General features: G+C 38.1%; 2 protein-coding genes across 4 annotated transcripts in view; both read right to left on the reverse strand.

Moving 5' to 3' along the window:
- Positions 1-302: 302 nt before the first annotated feature.
- LOC148357068 (sodium- and chloride-dependent GABA transporter 2-like) lies at positions 303-11,160 on the reverse strand. The gene is made up of 15 exons (XM_088348484.1): positions 11,107-11,160; positions 10,855-11,049; positions 8,248-8,382; positions 7,710-7,850; positions 7,537-7,624; positions 7,333-7,465; positions 7,126-7,260; positions 6,100-6,203; positions 5,886-6,010; positions 4,732-4,844; positions 4,512-4,649; positions 2,797-2,899; positions 2,615-2,715; positions 782-952; positions 303-712 (listed from the first exon to the last, which is right to left on the reverse strand). Exons 1-15 carry the CDS (start codon positions 11,111-11,113, stop codon positions 563-565), a joined length of 1,839 nt encoding a protein of 612 aa, XP_088204610.1. The 5' UTR covers positions 11,114-11,160; the 3' UTR covers positions 303-562.
- A 5,829-nt stretch (positions 11,161-16,989) lies between these two features.
- Positions 16,990-20,813, reverse strand: part of kdm5a (lysine demethylase 5A) — a 34,639-nt gene continuing 30,815 nt past the window's right edge. For all 3 annotated transcript variants that reach the window (XM_088347100.1, XM_088347099.1, XM_088347097.1), the window contains one exon: positions 16,990-19,030. In XM_088347100.1, coding sequence (XP_088203226.1) covers positions 18,928-19,030 — 103 coding nt within the window. In that variant the 3' untranslated portion in view covers positions 16,990-18,927. The remainder of the gene's footprint in view (positions 19,031-20,813) is intronic.

Raw genomic sequence — 20,813 nt, forward strand, 5'->3', positions numbered from 1 at the left:
TGAGGATCAACGGTGCAGATAATGGATGCATAAAAATGCAGTTGACCTTTAAAAAATTAGTACTTGAATTTCTTTCCGTTTTGCTGCTCATTATGTTTGTTTGTTTGTTTTATATGTGAATATGTTGTACTATCTCTGGTTTAAATTCCACCATACTGTCATTTAAGAAAATTGAGTAGTGGAATTTTTTACTTGATTTGGGTCAGAGCAAGTAATTAGAGAGGGAAGTTCTGAAGTCAGACCAGTTGAGAACCATTGCTCCAAACAATTTAATAAGGACAGGATACAGTGACCTCACACCACGGGTTTTACAAGTTTATTTAAAAAGAACATTTTATTTGTACAGAATATTGTTACAGTACAAAATAACACACATTAGTTTAAAACTGAGAGATGAGCATTTGTGTGTGGATTTCATCAAATTCCATAAAACAAAGGGGAAATCATTGATGATAATACAACACTATAATACAGATATGACTTTGAGCTATAAAGCACAATAAGTGATTTTGCTAACTTCTAAAATTGAACAAAAATCCACTAACATAGCTCATATTTGGCCTCATAAGATTGTATCTTGCTCCGCCACAGGTTGGTAGCTACTTTTATTCTTGCTAAGGTCTTCTTCTGGTGCAAAAATTGCCAGCAACTTCTCTTGCGCTCTCTTAGTTTTGGGCAAGTCCTCAGATGGCGTGATGAGCAGCTGGATGCGCTGCAAGAAAACCCAAAATGAAGAGCTTCTGCGGTGTGATCAAATTAGAAATAAAAACTCATCCGTTACCTCTTTGAATGTTCCCGGTGTAGTGCTGATCTTATACACCATCCACAGGGGGATACAGACCATGGAGGAGAGAGCCAGCAGCCAGCCAATCATGTAACCCCACCACGGGTACACATACTCGTTGTTGTATTTTAGAGGAGTGTATTTAATGAGGGAGAAGGCAAAGGTACCCTGCGGAGACCATCAATAAAAATTAAACACCAGTGTCTTGAATTTTGCTTTTGCAAACAAAAGCAGTGATGTGCAGTGAGGTTGATGTCTGGTGAGGCACAGTCAGATTTACAAGGAAATGAACTTATATCTTATTCATAGTTATTGGCAGAGCAAGCGAGCATTATATAAATTGTCACATAAAAAAAAACTTTTATTATCTTACCTTAACACATAAATAAAGTCTATGTGATGCTCCTTTTGAATAAAAGTATCAATATATGGGAATTTTTTAAGACTATAAAGAGCACCTACAACCCCAAAATTCACAAGAAATTCAAAAGTGCACCCTATATTCCGGTGCGTCTAATGGACCAGAAATGTGGTAAATAAAATCAGAAATTTATAATTTTAATAAAATGCTACAAACCCTAAATAAGGTAACTATTAACTGTTGAATGAAGTAGATGTAGTTGTAAAATCAGATTTCCTGATGTCACTATCACCCTCTTCCATTAGGCAAGCGAATTACAGGCCTCCCGCTGCATTTGCAGACACAGAGGATATTACTTTGTTACATACTATCCATCCATTATCTGCACCGCTTATCCTCAATAGGGTCGCGGGGGTGCTGGAGCCCATCCCAGCCATCTTCGAGCAGTGGGCAGGGGACACCCCGAACTGGTTGCCAGTCAGTCGCAGGGCACATAGGAACAGACAATTTGCTCGCTCATTCACACCTAGGCACAATTTGGACCGGCCAATTAACCTGACATGCATGTTTTTGGATTGTGGGAGGAAACCGGAGTGCCCAGAGGAAAGAGAACAGGCAAACTCCACACAGGAGGCTCGATCTAATGACCTCATAACTGCACCCGCTAACCACTGCGCCGCCGTGCTGCCCTTTGTTACCTACTAACTGTATTAAAAAGATTCATAATAAGAAACTCAGCTATTTTGAAAAAGAAAATCTAAAGTTGAGAATTTAAACGAGAGAGAACTTCAACACTGAACAAATATAACCACCTAATACAGGGGTCTCAAACTCAATTTTCTTGGGGGCTGCCTAAGCTAGTTTGTGGGAGTGGTGGGGCCAAATAGTATTTTCCACAAAAATATTCTGATAAAAACATTCCCTGTTCTCAAATGTCCATTTTTAAAATGTCTTACACAAAATACTATTGTGCAAAAATACAGGAACTATCATAAAAATGTGCATTTTCTTAAATATTTGTAAGAGGATAAATTGCCATTTATTTTACATAACATAAGCCTAACCTAGTGGGAGCTGATACCATCCTTTTTCTTTCATTCCATTTTTTCCTTTTTCCTTTTTTCATATATTTTCTTTTCTTTTTCCCTTCTTCTTTTATTGAAGAAAGGCTGGGCAAAAAATGAGAAGAAAAAATATGCTTTGTGATCATTTTGAGTCACTTGTGATTCTTAGCACTTGTTTTCGGCTGAACAACAGAATACAGTGACATCTAGTCGTCAAATAATACACACTGTACCTTTAACTTTCACATTATCAACCCCAGGACCGCAAGTGTGAGACCCCCGATCTAACATATTTTATATAATAATAATATTTGATGACCGGTGAGGCACAGCCTCCCCTGCCTATCCGGAATGCACAGCACTGTACAAAAGTATCTTTCATATCAAAGTGAAGTTCAAACTTACAATACAGGTGGCTGGAGTAAAAAACATCCAGCAGTACTTGATATAAGGCCCGGGACGGTATCCAATCATGTCCTCAATGTTGTCGTAAAAGCGATCAGCACCTAGACAACCCGAGCAGAAGACTTTTTTTGAGGGCTGGTGGGGATAACCAAAATATAAGCTTCTGTATGGGGGTAGCTTACCATAGACCCAGGCAATGCAGATGGTCTCAAAGAGGCCCATAAAGAGAAGACACATACCACTAGCAGCGTAGTAATCAAACAGCTGGAATACGTACATGCCCCCCTGAACACATTTAAATAAGCGTGGTCAAAATGAGAGTTGTTGACATCTCAGCACAGTGTTCATGCCAATAGCGTGAACAGAGAATAGGTGGTTCCGGTGGTCCTGCAAAAAAAAAACTGCCCTTTTAGCTTTAAAAAAATAATTAATTAACAGATTATGGTCATTAATGAGGGACAGGAGAAGTTTTGTGATTTTCATATATGCATATATTGCATTAACTGGCTTATTTTAACAGTTGAATAAAGGCTGTCATGATTGCCGATTCAAGGCACCTGTGACTGCCCAATTGGCGCCAACAGCCCTGAGAGCTGATTGGCTAAGCAACTCTTTTTAAACCCCCGGCTTTCAAAAGGAAGCCGTCAGATTGTTGCGAACCGATGCTCCCAACTAGGCAAGCTCACACTTTCAGGCATTTTTCTTGCCCTGTTTTCCTCTGCCTGATACCCATTGCTGACCTGTTTCTGGACCCAATTCTGCCCTGTTCTGCCATCCCGAGATCCGACCTGTTTTGCCCCGCTACCTTCCTAACACCTGTTGCCGACCTCGTTTCCGAACCTCGATACCGCACTTGCTCTCCCCTCCCGGCTAACGACTAGTATTCCTGCAAATCTACGATCATCCTCGCTCGACACGGAAGTGCCACTTCTGCGTTTCCAGCCACCTGCTACCCTAGTCAGTCTATCCTCACATCGTGGAAGCAAGCGCTGCTCTCCCGCTTTATCAATAAAACTGAGTAAACAAACGCTACTTGGTCCTGTGTCTGTTTCTGGTTTGTGACAAAGGCAGTTTTACTCCTGCACAAACTCAAGTGGGAGTTATGGAAAAATGTAATGTTTGCCTTAGTTGTCATACTGGTTTGAAATAATTAGAAAAGTAATACGTAATAAAAGTTTCTAGCAGTGCATGGACAATAAGATTAGACCACATCAGATGAAACTACTTGGCTGGGCCTACTAAAGCTGAGAGAATATCCTTTACTGCCCTCCATCGGCCAGAGGGCGCATTTGGTTTATATTTGTTCTAGAAATCATGAAGTTTGATAGAAATGAGCTGGAGACTCACTTTTTATTTTTTAACATACTCAAAAACTTATGGCGGGTCGAATTAAATCATCCAATGGGCCAGGTCTTGCCCACGGGGCGAATGCTAGCACCTTGTAGTGTTAAAAACCGCTTCATTCATTTAAAGATATATTGATTTTTAATAATAAGCAAAGATATATGAAGTATCATATAAACATGCATTTAAAAAAAAATAACTGTAGGTCGAGAAATTTGTATTTATTTTACATAAACGTGAACCCCACCAAGAGATAGCTGACATAACTGTCTGCCATCTTGCTACTATTGGGACCAGAAAAAAACAGAAAACCTTGCTTAAGGCTGGGCAGATAAATTAAAAGAAAAATGGTGACATTTGGTCACTTCGAGTCTCCGTAGTTTTTACTCTTCTTTGTGCTTTTAGCATTTGTTTTCTGTTGCAAGACACAATATGGCAAAAACTAGTGGTCAAATGATACAAATTGTCCCTCTAAAATAAGCCCATTTTTCAGATCAACACTTAATTTTTTTTTTTCTCAGTTAAATCTCACAATAGCTGTGGACAGACCTACCTCGGTGAGCATTACAAGACCTACGATGAAGGAGAGGAAGACTACAACAAGGAGAAAGAGCTCCCGTCGGTTCTTTCGACGGAAGGTGGCGGGGTACATGTCGACGATGGTGGTCACGAGGCTTTCCACGCAAACAAACTAAAACAACAAAGCGTTAGTTTAATCATTACAGGAGAATTTTCATTCATTAGCTCCTTCTTAGAGCACAGAATAAGCTGACCTGACTGTCCAGCCCGAGAAAAACAATCATGATGAAGAAGAGAGCTGCCCACAGCTGAGAGAAGGGCATCATGGTCACTGCACGTGGATAAGCAATGAAGGCTAAACCTGGGCCTGCAATAGACAATTTAAGAAATTACCCAATGGAGGGCTTTCAGAGCCTGAAAGGCCTTCTCTGCCGGGCAAAAAATATCTGAATCATGTGGTGTTAATTATTATTTGTCCATCAATACTTATTAAATAACTCCAAATTGTCCGTCAGCTTCTCCCATGTTGCGCTGGGAGGTTTATTTATGTGCTTTCATATTCAAGCTTTTAACCAAACACATTTCCGCTGTTGTTGCTAGGCTCAGAAATCTACCCGGAGGTCTTCACAAAAAAATCCTGAAGGCCATGTCCCGTAACATAAGTCTTCGAGAAAGCTCTTGGTTAGGCCAATCAGATTCCTGGTTGCCGTCTGAGCGCCTGCTAGTGGGCGTTGGGAAACGTCACTTGTTTAAAAAACTATGATTGGCAGGCGGGTGGTAATCCACTAAAGCGATGGCGCCAACAGCCACTAAACTTGAAGAGCTGCCTGAGGAACTATATTGTTGTGTCAAATTAATAGTGAAAAGTCAAACCATTCCGAAGCAAGCAAGCCTTTTGCAAATGGGAAAAGGTGTTGTCCGCCGCTTTCAGTCTAGGGGTGAGAGCTTAAGCCTGAGCCCAAGCCAGGCCCGATCCAAATTTCGGGGCCGAGTCCGCCTTAAAATGTCAATCATTTCGTTCTAGTCAGGCTGAACTATGGTTTTTGTCATGTCAAGTCGTGTATTTGTATAGCCCTTAATCACAAAGAGTTTCAAAGGGCTGCACAGATCAAAGACTATTGCAAACTATTATTACAGACTATTTTGACACCATCCCCTGATATTGTCAACATAAAATATAGGTTATTCATAAGCTATAGAATAGTAGTGTGTTTTAAGCTTAGATTTAAATCATTCACCTGCAATTGCTCTTCTCCGTCTCTGTTTGTACTGTGTATTTTAACTTAGATTTCGTTACAAAATACAGGCTTTACGTGACACCTTTAGAAGCGCAAGTAGGTAAAAGTGGCTGTCAGATGTGTGAACTAAATGCAGCTTTTCGAATATGTCAGCAATTTTCACAGCTCACCAGATTCCGCAACCTCAGAGATGGGAACATTCTGCTCATGAGACATGAAGCCCAGAATGGAGAAAATTGCAAAACCGGACACAAAACTGGTGCTGCTGTTCAGGAAGCACAATGCCAGGCAATCTCTGCAACAGACAGTTGGTGTCAATATAAATTGTTATATTTGTTTTTTTTCTTTTTGTACATTTTTAACGAGTGAAAAATCCCTGCCTACCTGTAGCAGTTGTTGTTGTATTTGTTATAGCTCGCTAGAGCTGTCAAACAGCCTAAGCAAATAGCATAGGAGAAGCAGATTTGGGTCCCCGCATCCATCCATACCTTAAAAAGCCAAATTTAGTAAATCAGACTAAAGGAAGAAAAGAAAACACGTAGCACACAATAATTATAGGGTAAAACAAACTCCTCCATGTTAACTGCTGAAAGATCATATGAAATATTTAGAGCTGCTGTTTTTTGTTTGCTTTTTGTTTGTTTTTTTGGTCATTTCTGCCTCAAATCAGTCCCCAAAACGCAACTTGTAAGTGAAAGTGGGAGGTCCGTTTTTTCACCGCTCTCCTGTTTACAATCCCAGCGGAGTCCTTCTAGACTCTTTTTGCAGATGGACTCAGCAGGCTCCACAAAGAACCACGGGGAACCTGCATCTGGTGCATTTTCACCAGCAGGGAGCACAACACCAAAAAGCCCTCATTTTGATTTCTCACTGAGAATCACATACTTGAGTACCAATTAAAGATGCTTATTTTATAAACATACATACATACGGACGGACAGAAAGACGGACAGTTGGATGGAGAAAGACAGAGAGTGACAGACAGACGGGGACAGACAGAGACGGAGACAATTAGGCAGTTGGACAGATAGATAGATAGATACATAGATAGATATATAGATAGATATATAGATAGATACATAGATAGATAGATAGATAGATAGATAGATAGATAGATAGATAGATAGATAGATAGATAGATAGATAGATAGATAGATAGATAGATAGATAGATAGATAGATAGATAGATAGATAGATAGATAGATAGATAGATAGATAGATAGATAGATAGATAGATAGATAGATAGATAGATAGATAGATAGATAGATAGATAGATAGATAGATAGATAGATAGATAGATAGATAGATAGATAGATAGATAGATAGATAGATAGATAGATAGATAGATAGATAGATAGATAGATAGATAGATAGATAGATAGATAGATAGTGTGGTATTTTAGTGGTACCTGTGGGTCAGCCAAACGTCCCAGATCAGGATAGAGATAAAACCGAATCCCAATTCCTGCACCAGGGAGGGTGAGTCCCCTCACCAGCAGCACAGTAAGCATCAAATAGGGGAAGGTTGCAGTGAAGTAAACCACCTAGATACCCCATATCATATCATCAAACGTAAATCAAAAAACTCAAAGGGTCAATCTTCACTTCCTACCCACTTTTCCTGTGGATTTAACCCCTTTCCAGATGCAGAAGTAGCACATAACCCAAGCGACAAACAGACACAGAACCAGGTCCCAGTTCAACGAGCCCATGTGTTCGATGCCAGGGGAGATCCTCAGGGCTCGTCTCCTTTAAAGAACAAAAAAGATCAATGGTCTCATGTTGCATATATGGTGGACCATCACAACCTGGGGACTTACTCCCAGAACTCTATGACGGGGGATGTTGCATTGGGCGAGATTGTTTGGTTTATAAATGTGTTCCTCCTCTGGAACTCCAGGCAGTTTTCTGCCCAAAGCAAGAAAAAAAACAACAACAAAAAACGATAAATTAACATCTGAATTGCTCATAAGCAATCAAATGATCATTTTACCGGTGTTCCACGAGTTGTTGCAAGAAGACCAAGGTAGATTCCAGGAGAAGGAGAAAGACAGATAGAACATTCCCCATGCCAGGACGATGATGTAGTAAAAATTCAGCAGGGTCACAATCACTTGGGTCCCATAGCCAAGACCTGAGGAATAATGGGCTAATCAATATCCTTCCACATACTGTCAGGGCCTGCAACGTATTCTCTGCTGGCCTGAGAAATATATTAGTCATGTTATGTAAAAATTATTCTGTTCGTGAATACTTATTAAATAATTCAAAATAGACTGTCAGCTTACATGAATGAAAAGAAAGATAAAATTAACAAATCAAATATTTTGAATATTTAATATGATAAAATAACAAAGTAAAACAATGAAAAAAAATTATAGATAATTGACACTTAAAGGGGACAGCACGGCAGTGGTTAGCACGTGTTCGGTACAGTTCTTTTAACGACGCACCCCACCTTTACCTATTTTAATGCTTAATTTTCATGACTTGTTTTAATTTTTCGGACTGATTGCGTAAAACATGTGTACCTTCAAACAAAGGGCTTATCTTTCTCCAGCATGTCACTCCTCCCTCACTGGTGTACTGTCCCAGGGCTGTCTCCAGGAAGAAGACAGGAACACCGCAGGCGAAAAGGAAGATGAGATATGGGATGAGAAAGGCACCTAAAACAGAGAAAGAAGACACGTGTCTATTTTCAGGTTCCATTTTAGAACTTTTGACTGAAAGTCAAGCCGGAAAGGCCTCCCCCTTGCCCCGCCGACTTCCCGATGGGTGGCCCGAGACGCTTACATTTATGCGTCTCCTCGGGGACAGCTGCTGGAAGATAGCAGCAACAACAGCTGTGTGACCCAGCCGGGCCCCGTGAGCCCTGACCTTTGACCCTGCCACCCCGGGAAGGCTCAAGTAAGGAGTTTGAGTGAGCCACATACTGTTTTTAAGAGGTTAACAGAAGAAGAAAGGGAACTCATTTGCATTTAAATGACAACAGCGGGGGTCCGAGTTTTGTTTAGTGTCCTCTGTGATAAACACAAACATAAAGCTAGAGCTCATGAGATAACTGTAGGAGAAATCCTGCCATATGTAGAAAAAAAGAATACATAGATGTCTACATATACATGTCATATAAATAAATGAAAAGATTTAAAAAAAACGCGTTATATCTAAATATATAACATAAATACAATTTTTTCAATCATGCATTTTGTCGTCTATTTATTAATGTATTTATTTCGTCGAGTTTTTTGTCGTGTTTTTTGTCTTGAATTTTTTTGTGTACCTTCCAAAAAGGGGGAGTTCCCTACACAACAAAAATCATGATGAAAAACACGTCATAATACACGACAAAATACACAATGAAATAAACAAAAAATACACGACAAAAATTCCATCAGAGAACATGACAAACGGCACAATTAAAGAAGAGAAACAATAAATGGCAAAATACATGACTGAATGCGTGACAAAATATGTGCAAAATAAATAATGAAATAAATAAATAACAAAATACACAGCAAACTACACCACAAAAACATGACAAAATGCATGAAAAATACAAAACAAAATAAACGACAAAATCCACGACAAAATGCGCGACAAAACAGGTGACGAAAAATACTGAGATAAATAAATGACAAAATATACGACAAAATAAACAACAAAAAACATGTCAAAAATACCTGAGTCTAAATAGATTTAAAAAATGCACAACAAAATACAAGACAAGATAAACAAAAGTTACGACAAAATACTCAACAAACATCACGACGAAATACACCAAAAAAATACCTGCAATAATTGAACAACGTCACCTTAAAAAAGAAATAGAGGAAACCAAAATCATGTAATGTTTGTAGTCCAAGATAAAAGTGCTCACAATTAAACCAAGAAAATAAAGTTTTCTCTTTCACTTGGCAGTCAAGATATGCTCTGTTTTAGTTACCGGGTAACTTTAGGAACCCAATATTCACTTTCCCCCCAAAATTCCCCCAAAATCTGGGATGTCTTGTCTTCTCTATTTGTCTCTCCAGTGTCAGTGATTACAATTATTATGGACGCAATTTGTCCATTAGTGCGTATTGTATATGTAAATGTGAGACACATGTCAAGTCGAGGCATGTTTATTTGTATAGGCCCAATGACAAGGCTTCTAAAAGGGCTGCACTGACCACAGATTTTTGCAAACTAGAGAATCCCCTGATCTAAAACCTACATGAGGGCAAGGAAAAACCCAAAAACCTCAATATGAGGAAATTAAAGAAACTTTGAAAAAGGTTCGCACATGAGGTACTCCCTCTTTTAAGACATTTTTGCAACGGATGTTACAATAACAAACAATACACAGATATTGTCACCATGAAATATAGGCCATTCATAAGCTATAGAAATAGGTGAATGAGTGCATGACGTGAATGAATGAATGCTTGGGAAGATTGTTGGTGTTGTCTCATTAGTTCTACTTTAATTATATGTCACTTTCCGTGAGTTTTTCTAAGCTTTTGGTCATATAGTTATATTTTGTACCAAGCCACCTGAGGCAGCTGCAGGGGTCCTGAGAGTGAGCGCACCAGTGTGTGTGTGTGTGTGTGTGTGTGTGTGTGTGTGTGTGTGTGTGTGTGTGTGTGTGTGTGTGTGTGTGTGTGTGTGCATTGAATATGAACTGAGAGGGAGATATAGAGAGAGAGGGAGAGAGAGAGAAATGGAGAGAGACAGAGATAGGGAGAGAAAGACGGATCAACAGAGGGATGCAAACGGATATTGGCGAATGTAAACAAAGCAAATGTGAAAGAGGAAAAGAATAAAAAGTGTTAAAACAAACGCACCCCGGATTTCATCATTAACCCCTGAAGTGTCCACAATAATTATGCTTTTGAATAAAATTGTAATCCTGGAAAGTAATGCTTTTTAAAAAAAAAATATACCGGTAAAAAAAATTTTTCTGTCAGTCTAGTCTAACGGAACACAACTACAGTTTTTTGCATCCTAATTACCTAACGCCGTTAATGCATTCTGTTATTCCCCTGGCCTGTATATTTGTAGGTATTTCTTCATTCATTTATTTCTGCATGTGGCAGGTTTAAGGTCACCATAGAGATGTTCCTCATTGAGATTGGAATTCTTCTTTCTCTTGGACTCACCTCCTCCATTTTTATAACACAAGTACGGGAAGCGCCACATGTTCCCCAGGCCGATGATGGACCCCGCCACGGATAAAATGAATTCCGCCTTATTACTCCATTGACCCCGTTCTTCCATTTTCACCTCTGAGGGCGGCGGCAGCTCCGCTGCTCCTGTAGCAGTTCCATTCTGGAGAACCGCCTTGGCAGTCTCTCCTAAAAAGCAACGGTGAAAAAAATGGAAACATATACTTGAAATGTCAATGGACTTACCCCTCATTGCACTTGTGTGTTTTCCACAAGTGTTTTTTTGCAGCAAATGACCAAAGATTTCAATTTGAAGTAGAGTGGGAGGATGAGGAGGAGGAGGCGGGGTTCACTAAACTTAGGCCAGCCTCCGCTTTCATGTGTTGAGGCCTCTCAAGAGCAAAGTGCATGGCTTACACTTGATTGTCTAATGCGTGTTTGTCAAATGTTTGGCCCGTGGGCCAAATGTGGCCCGCCACATCTATTTATGTGGCCCACAAGACAATGCTGAGAGAAGCAGAGGAGTAAAATGAGCTGCATCACGTCAAACAATGTCTTGCACATTGTTCGTACACCTTTTTTTATGGCCAAATTCGAGCTATGTTTAAAGACTTTCTGAGACAATTATCCAATTTCTCTAGTACAAGTAAAAGAAGAAATCTGGTGTAAATCAGTTTTTTTGCAGATCCACAAATATATCGGAAATTTACATATAACGTTCTTATTCTGAGCAAATCGTGAATATATTTGTGAATCTGAACAATACTTGTGTAAATATTTTTGTGATAAATCTCTCCTCATATAGGTGTTGGGTAAAATGACGGTAATATGTAGATAATATTTTCCGATGCAGAAGGTTCTTTCCATTACGGGTTAGCGCTAGGAAACCCTACCTTAATTTTTTTGCATTGACTATTATAAATGGCCATAATTGACACATAATCTTCGCATTATTACACATCTTGTAGTATCCTGTTAAGGAGTAGCACACACTTGTCCTCTTGGACGTGACCCATAGAGGGCGATTACGTTTAATAAGACAGTGCCATACAAACTAATGCCAACTGACGTTAAACACGAGGGAAACAGAGAATGGAATGGTCAAGTGAAGCCACCAGAAAGGAATGTCAGTGTCATTTTGAAGCAGAGTAGTTGTTGAACACAGTAACAGTTTCAAGCATTTACAAGAATTACAAAATTCAAGCACTTTTCGATCCTTGAAAATACAACATTTGTAATTTGTAGTTTTATATATGTCCACTAAATGTCACCAAAGTCAGGCATCACTTGCACCGCAACTGACAAACAGAACGGGGACACCACAAAACATTGCGGAAACTCATACTAAGGTTATTTTACTTTAAATAAATGTAAAGGACGCACTGTTTAAGGCAATCCGAAAAATAATAAATAAATTAAAAAAGTACCTGGGTGTCTTTGCAAAACTTCAAAAGTGGTGTCCATAACTTCAAAATATTTTACTTCGTATGGCTGAAATCATCATTGCCTCTGCTAAGCTGCTTGGGTGGCACATGCATGTATGTTCCGTTCTTAGATACGCTCAAATCAACTTTCTCTTTTTCCTCTTTTTGGGGGTTTGGGTTGGCATTTGGACTGTATTTGACACACTCCTTTTCTTACTTTTACCATTTTCATCCTAGAATAAATGAAAACTGGGACGAGCGTGTGAAATCACTCGCCTTCCCCCTACGCCTCGCCTCCAATGCTAAAAGTAGGATATAAGCAGACAGGCGCCGTGGGGAAAAAAATATATGGGTTCTTTGAGATCAGTTGGGGGTTATTAACACATACTTAATAGAAAAAATATTGAATTTCAAACTTTTAAACGACACCTGGAACTACGCACCCCACATTTAATGAAGCTTTAGTGCTTTCCTATAATAGATATGATCTCTTACAGTGAAGTTACGATATTCAGGTAAACATTTCAATGAAAAAAATAAAGATAAGAGCAGAAAGACTTTTAAATGTAAACCAGTCTTTTAAATTAGTTTTTGTTACTTTCCGGTCTGAATGAGTCTCCCAGAGTTAAATAAACTGTACAGGTAATAAATTCAATTGTCGTTTTGGTTTTTATTTTTTTTACAAATGCTTTGTTGCTAAACAATAAAAGGGATTAGCGTTTATCTCAGTGAAGGAAAAAAATCTTGAGAACCACCCTCCGTCCCCCTAAATAATCATTTTATGATCAAATCTTACATCCCTGAATCCAAATTCAATTGTCAACCTCTAAAAAGACCCCCGGCCCGATAGTCAAAGCACACTTAATGCCATCAGTTTATTAGTCTGGCCCCTGTAAAAATGTTTTTCCTACCATGTGGCCCCCAAACCAAAAAGTAGTTTCCATAGGCTTAGAGACAGTTTTTTCCTACCAGGGCCATCACCACCATAAACAAGAACACCAGATGGCCTTTTTATAGAGAATATTAGTATACATATTTTATTTCTTGACACTTAGTCTGGAAATTTGTTTCTGCTAATGCCACTAAACTATATTTCATTCCATTGCTGTTCTGATGCACTTATAACTGAGGCCAGAGTCTTGTAACTATTTGCCAGGTCATCCTAACATTTTTTTTAAATATTTTTTTTCATCCTCAAGTCTTTTACTACATGTTTAACCTGCAATGCCATGTCTAATCTCCCTGTAGAGTCTACAGTGTAGATAATCACTAGATAGATAGATACCTTATTTATCCCCGCAGGGAAATTCACACTTCCAGCAGCATCCCTGCGCTGGAGGACAAAACAATAATAAAGCAAAAAGAATCCAATACACATTACACAAATACCCAATGTGACGTGTTAATACCCAATGTAGCGTGTTATATGTTATTATCGACAATTTAAGACTATTTTATTCTATCTTTGTGGGCGAGGAGTCAAATTTGGATATACGGCTGCTGACACGTGATAAAAAAAATCTCCAAAATTCAACTGTGTATAAATTATTTTAGAATGAATATATTCAAAACTGCCAATATTAATTGTAAAGATTGAAATAATTTTATCAAAATGGATTTGTAAAGCATTTTTCAGCTGATGAATTGTCACTCAAAGTGCTGCATAAATACATACAATGTACAATAAGAAATCCAAATCCCCTCCTTTTTGATTTAATTAATTGGTCCCTTCATTTCCACCCACTGTTCAGTTCACAGATCCCCTTAATCACTTGGGTCATAGGGGCATCATGTGGTGTATATTGGGAAAGTACAGCCTGGCGGTGCCCATCCCTCTCCTGGCTGTTTTTTTTTTTTGGGTGTACAGAGGGAAAACGATGGACATAACATTACAGAAGCAGCAGAATGACAAACATATATGACAGTGGGACAATGAAGCCAGACTGAATGGATGGTAAATGGTACATAGTCTGCACTTACAGGGCTGTTCAAAATAATAGCAGTGCAATGTGACTAACCAGATAATCCCTGGTTTTTAGTATATCTTTATTGTTACATGCCAGACAAGTTACCAGTACGTGCAGAAGATTTTTAGAAAATAGACAAGACCCAGCATTCATAATAGGCACGCTCTGTAGGCTGTGCAATGTGGCAAATAATGTTCCCCAAAATATCACAATAGACGGCCCCTGTCATCCTCTCTTAAATGCAGTCCACTCGTCCTGTCCCATTTGCAGAAAAACACCCCAATGCATTCACCACCTCCTGTCATTTAGTTCCGGGCTGATCACTCACCTTTCTTAGAATCATTGAGACCCGGGGGGTGATATTTTGCATGGGGCTCCACTCCGATTGAGATTGAGGATCATGTTTAGCTTCCTCCATTTTCTAATGATTGCTCCAACAGTGGACCTTTTTTCACCAAGCTGCTTGGCAATTGCTCCGTAGCCCTTTCCAGCCTTGCGGAGGTGTACAATTTTGTCCCTGATGTCTTTAGACAGCTCTATGGTCTTCGCCATGGTACAAGTTAAAGTCTTACTTATTCATGGGGTGGAAGGGTGTCTTTATGCAGCTAACGACCTCAAAACATTGCATCTGATTCAGGATGATAAATGGAGTGCAGGTGGACTTCTGATAGGCGTACTAAAAGGTCTTTCAGGGTCAGAATTCTACATGATACACAGGTGTTCAAATACTTATTTGCAGTTGTGTCACACATATAAATTGTGAAAAAAATCATGCATTGTGATTTCTGGATCTTTCTTTTTAGTTTATCTCTCTCACGGTGGACATGCAAAAATTTCAGACCCCTCCATGATATCCAAGAGGGAGAAATAGAAAAATAGCAGGGCGTTAAAATACCTATATTCTTAACTGTGTATATATATATATATATATATATATATATATATATGAATAAAATTACGAAATTTTGTGCATCCTTGGGGAGTAAGAGAATACATGGAACGACAAGAATGATGTTGGCAAGCTGTTTGGATTTATTTTCATTTTGTTTCTGTCGCATTTTATGTTAGTTTTGCCGGAGATCAAAGCCAGGAGAGAAAGCTTACCATGTGTTGTGAGTCATAATTTTACTCATATTTAGTTTCTTTTGTCTTTTATTAGCATATTTGGTATTGGAGTAATCCAAAATTAATTGAAAGTAATCAAGTTAAAGTAACCCTACCCAACCCTGTATATTATATATATATATATATATATATATATATATATATATATATATACCGGTAACTGTCAACAGGGCCTGTTGGATGATAACGTATCCGTGTAGTGAGTGAGTGATATCCTGGTATCCTGGACTGTTGTGTTTGCTGTTGAATCCAAAATAAAACCATCAAAAGAACAGGGGGTAGAGTTCAAGAGCTACCATTTTTTGATCTGATGCACGTTTCTTCTTCAAACATGTTTGTAATAAGGCAGTGTTCAGCAAACCTTTTATGAGCCATGGCACCCTTTTTTTCATTAAAAAACTCTCAAAACACACCGTTGGTCGAAAAAGTTTAAATATCATATTATAAGCCTGTCTAAATTAATAGTATAATGATTTTCTTATATGTGGTAACCATGGCCCATTAATTTTGGTTAATAAATTTGATGTACGGTATTTCATTCCGTTTTTCATGATTAACGATATATTTTTGTCTAGTTTTCTCGGGAGAAATAACAGTAACTACTTAAAGGTGGGGTACATAGATTGAGGTGTCTTTAAAAAGTTCAAAGTAGAATATATCAGCTTTTGAAAGTCATTTCAGCTCATACCTGTGTTGTTTTTTGTTAGTGTAGCATGAAAATTGTAAAACACATGCTTGTTCCAAATACACAACAAACACCCAAGAAAACAAGAAAAAAAAAACTGTTTATTCGAGCACGTATTTGCACATACGACATAAGGAGCTTGACAAGGGCTGTAATGATGACTTAAGCCAGACGATGGCATCAGCGAGTAGAATATTTCCAAATTTCCGGACAGCAACTTTAAGATTAGCAAAAATTATCTGCCATTAGAAAAGATGTATTTTTACTATCCCAATTTATATATATATATATATATATATATAACTTTTTTTCTTTTGGTAAAATTGTGAAAATAACAATGAAAATCTGCAAAATCAGGTGCAAGATTTAAAATTAAAGATTGATTCTACATTTACAATAGCAAAATATTTAGTGTGAAAGTAAAATAGAAATGTGTAATTTTAGTACAATTAATTCAAATACTGAGCTAAAACAAAATTGCTTAAAAAGAACTTTAGGGTGTTTCATGGCTATTGAATCCCTTAAATGCCACTTCCTGTGGGGTGTCTTGAGCAAGTACAGCCTGGCTTCTCCAGGCTGTTTTTGGGGGTATGGGTTCACTTAACTTAAATGTGCTATTTTTTAGAGGATTTTTAAAGATAAGGAACTTATTTGAGTTTACTTAATAATTAACCTGCTTAGACAAACAGTCATACTTTTTTTCCGTTTATTTTTAACCATCAGTTAAGCATTCATAATTCAAGAAACTGAGTGAAGGATTCGCTCAGGTGAGGCAAAAGCGGCTTCGGTGAGTTTACACCAGGATGTCACTTGTAAGTTACGAGTTGAATACCACATTACCACATTCCTCTCTGTAAAAGACAAAAATGATCAGCAGCTACCCATCTGAAATTGACAAGATCATTAACGTGAAAAACGCAGAATCCTCAACTGTTTGACTAGGAATAGTTTATTAAAAGGTGAGAAACCAAACCAGAAGACCCTCCACAGCTCATATTTTCAATTGCTTTCAAGCTATATACATTATAAATAATTTCACTAGATTACAACCAAATTCCTGTAGACAGGAGGGGAGCACTGAGGGATGAGATATTTATGTTAAAACACGACGTGTTGGAGTGTTTGACTGGTTATTTTAGGAGGATCAATCTTGCCAGATGTAGAAATAAATGATAAACACATAAATTAATACCTAATTATGTGGCATAAATGCAGGTGATTCATGTATTTTGTCATTTTTGATTGCTGCATTTTTGTGGCGTTTTGTTGTGTACCTTTTTGTGTACTTCGTGGATAACTTTGTACCCAGTCATGTATTTTCTCGTGTTTTTTTGGTCGAAATTTTGTCAAGTACATTATCATTTACTTTTTTTTCGTTTTTTTGGTCATATTTTTGTCTCATATTTTGTCGTGTAATTGATATTGTATTTTTTGTTTTTCCCTTTGGCCGCCTACTTTACATTCTTTATCGTGTACATTTTCATGTTTTTTTTGTTGTGGTTTTGATGCATTTTTGTTGCGTACTTTGTCGTGTTGTTTATCCTGTTCACTATTCCTGTACTTTGTCATGCAGTTTGCAGTGTACTTTGTTGTTTACTTTGTAATGTATTTTCTCGTTTTCTTTGTCTTGTAGCCTGTTTTTGTCATGTTTATGTTGTGTAAATGAATGAGAATGTATTCCAAATAAATAAATGCAATGTATCCATATATCTGTGTACTTTGTCACGTATTTCTCATGTTTTTTTGATGCGTTTTATGTCGTGCACATTATTAAGTATTTCGTGGTGTACCTTCTCCTGTTTTTGTTGTCTAAATAAATGCATATTTATTTATAGACATAATAAATAAATGTAATTTATTTATGATTTTGTGCAGTATGTCATTAATTGTGTAGTGTATTTTGATGCGTATTTTGTCAAAACGGGCGGCACGGCGGTTGGGTGCTTAGCGCGCAGCCCCACGGTGCGGAGGTCCAGGGTTCTATTCCAGCTACAGCGGAATTCGCATGTTCACCCCGTGCCTGCATAGGTTTCCCTTGGGCAATCCAGTTTCCTACCACATTCCAAACACATGCAGGCAGGTTGATTGATGTGTGCAGATTGTCCCTAAGTATGAGTGAGTATACCAATGGGTTTATGTCTCCGTGCGCCCAGCGACTGGCTGGCAATCGGTTTAGGGTACCCGAAGACATCTGGGATGGGCGACAGCGACCCTAAAAAGGACAGGCGATGCAGAAAATGGATGGCTAGATAAAAATGTTCTAAATCAAAATTGTATTCAAATGCGGAGGGAGGCAGGTCAAACTGGCTGATGTTTTCACCTATTGGTTGATCAACGAGTGCACCGACAATTTTGCAGCCGATGAGCAGTCATCACTAACCCTAACCAATAGGTGAAAACCTCAGGCAACTCCTCATTTGAATAACATTATGTTGTGACGCAATACATGACAAAATCCACGAAAATATAAAGACAAAATAAATATATGACCAAATGCATGAATAAATAAATTCAAAAAATGCAATTCTGTCAAATATATAGGTATTACTCGAATCATTTATGTGTTAATTTATTTATATGGCATATATTTGAAGGTATTTATTTATTCATTATTTATTTTTTACATATAGCAAGATCGGTCCTCCACAGTTATTGTAAAGTGAGAGATCTGGGATACAGCCGATGGACATTACACAAGTCTGAAAAAGATCCCGCGAATCCATTCATTTCAAGTCCGCTCCATTCTCTACCAGGTTCTAACTGTTCTGGCGAAGCTCCTCTGCCAGGTTTAGACGCAAGCTTGGCGCGGCCATTACGACTACCCTTTCCTCAGTCGTCTCCATCTCGGTTGCTTTGAGGGAGCAGTCTATGCAGATATAGTCTTCGTTCTCGGCCATTTCGCAGGAGACGCCCACGCAAACTTGGTGGAACCACTCATCGCAGCCGCCGTCGCACTGCACCCAATCCACCTTCAACACAGAAACGGGAAATTAGTGAAGGTGCTCAAGATCACTTGCTAGCAGTTGGCTTGATTTCATGAAGGACAGAATTGATTTCTAAATCTCACACAAAAAACTCTCTCCGGAATATGCATTTGCACGTGATTTTTTATGTACAGTGGTACCTCTTTATAGGAGCACCTCTAAACACGAGAATTTCAGTGTGCAAGTTTTTGGGGGAACAAAAAGATCTTGTTCGCTATGTGAAGGAAAATACAGTTTACAAGCAGTCCCAGATGCTACCACTAGAGACCGCCAGAGTGCTCACGGGCAACATCAGCTCGTCAAAGTTTGCACAAGCAAACTACTTTAGGCAACAAAAAAAAAACATAAAAAATGGAGCTGTAAAAAATGTTTGTGTGTACGTTCATTCAAAGCAGGCATGTCAAATATACAACCCATGGGCCAGACCCGACCCATTGGGCGATTTAATCCAACCTGCCATAAATTTCTGAGTATGTCAAGAAAAGAAGCGAGTCACTAAGTCAGGGGTCTCCAATGTCACTTGGGAAATGTAATAGAATAGTAAAGCAAAGAATTTGCAACTTGTACATAAAATACATTTCAGCAAGTTGAAAACATTTACTTTGGGGAAATTGCACCTCCTTTTCTTACCAATCAGGACACAAACATTCAGAAGATAAGCAGTCAACAGACAACAAAGGCTAAAATGCACAAAGAAAAAAACAAACTACGGCAACTCAAAGTGACCATTTTCTTCATTTATTTGCCCAGCCTTTCACAAGACTTTTTGGGGTACCCTTAGAAGTCAGATGACGGACAATCATGCCAGATCTCTTTAGAAAAGCTTTATGTTTTGTAAAATAAAAAATTCTTGACCCGCAAGAATTTAAAAAAATGCATGATAAATGAGAATTCATGTATTTTTGCTCATTATTCAAATCAATCAGGGTTTTTTGTAATGAATAGTTTTTTCTTACTACTAGCAGGCTCTGAATAACACAATGTCCTCTTAAGTTGTTTTTGTTAAAAATATTGTAATTCTGCTAAAGTATTTCCTAATTTCACGACAACATTAAAATGCAAATGCATGATGTAAAAATATATTGACCAAAATTTACATTGCTAGACAAAATTTACTTTTTTTAAATTTTCTATTTGAAAGAAAATAACAAAACTTTATAATTAAAATAAGGTAATTCGTCGTGCAAAGTATTTTTTCTGATTTTAGTATGAAATTCTAACGCAAAATTATCAACCATCAGCTCAATATTTCTGGGATTATTGTTAAAGTTATTTGACTACAGAAACAAGATTGAAATGTTGCAAAAAAAAATTGCGGAGTAAAATTATAGATTTTTTTCGTGACCGGGTGGAAACATATATTGGCCTGGAGAGGGATGGGCGCCACTAGGCTGTACTTGCACAAAACACACCACAGGAAATGGTGTCCATACGACCCTAGTGATTAAGGGATCCAACCAACAATATTCTAAAGAGTATTTTATTAATTTACTAACAAAACAAGTTGCAAATTAATCAAGAAAAATAATACTTAAGATAAACAAGGTTTTCAGGTCAATAGAAGTTTTTCTTCTGTGTGTGCCTGTAAAAATAATAATAAATAACCTAAAATGACTTATTGAGAATTACAACTACAAAGAACATGATCCTAACTAAGTGTTTTTCAAGATAGCTCCGCCCACGTAGCAAGCCTACCAAAGTTCACAGCACTGATTGGCCACTGAAATATTTCCAGTAGTTAACTTAAAAGACTAGCTTCATGATGCAT

The sequence above is a fragment of the Urocampus carinirostris genome, chromosome 11 (assembly GCF_059441175.1).
Source record: "Urocampus carinirostris isolate Australia breed hairy pipefish chromosome 11, RoL_Ucar_1.0, whole genome shotgun sequence".
Taxonomy (NCBI): Eukaryota; Metazoa; Chordata; class Actinopteri; order Syngnathiformes; family Syngnathidae; genus Urocampus; species Urocampus carinirostris.

Excerpts from the sequence above, each read along its gene's own strand:
- LOC148357068 (XM_088348484.1), bottom strand. Across the intron at positions 8,383-10,854 it reads GTGTTATAAAAATGGAGGAG|GTGCCTTTCTCATCCCATAT; the intron begins GTGAGTCCAAGA and ends TCTCTGTTTTAG. Across the intron at positions 4,650-4,731 it reads TTCTCGGGCTGGACAGTCAG|TTTGTTTGCGTGGAAAGCCT; the intron begins GTCAGCTTATTC and ends TTGTTGTTTTAG.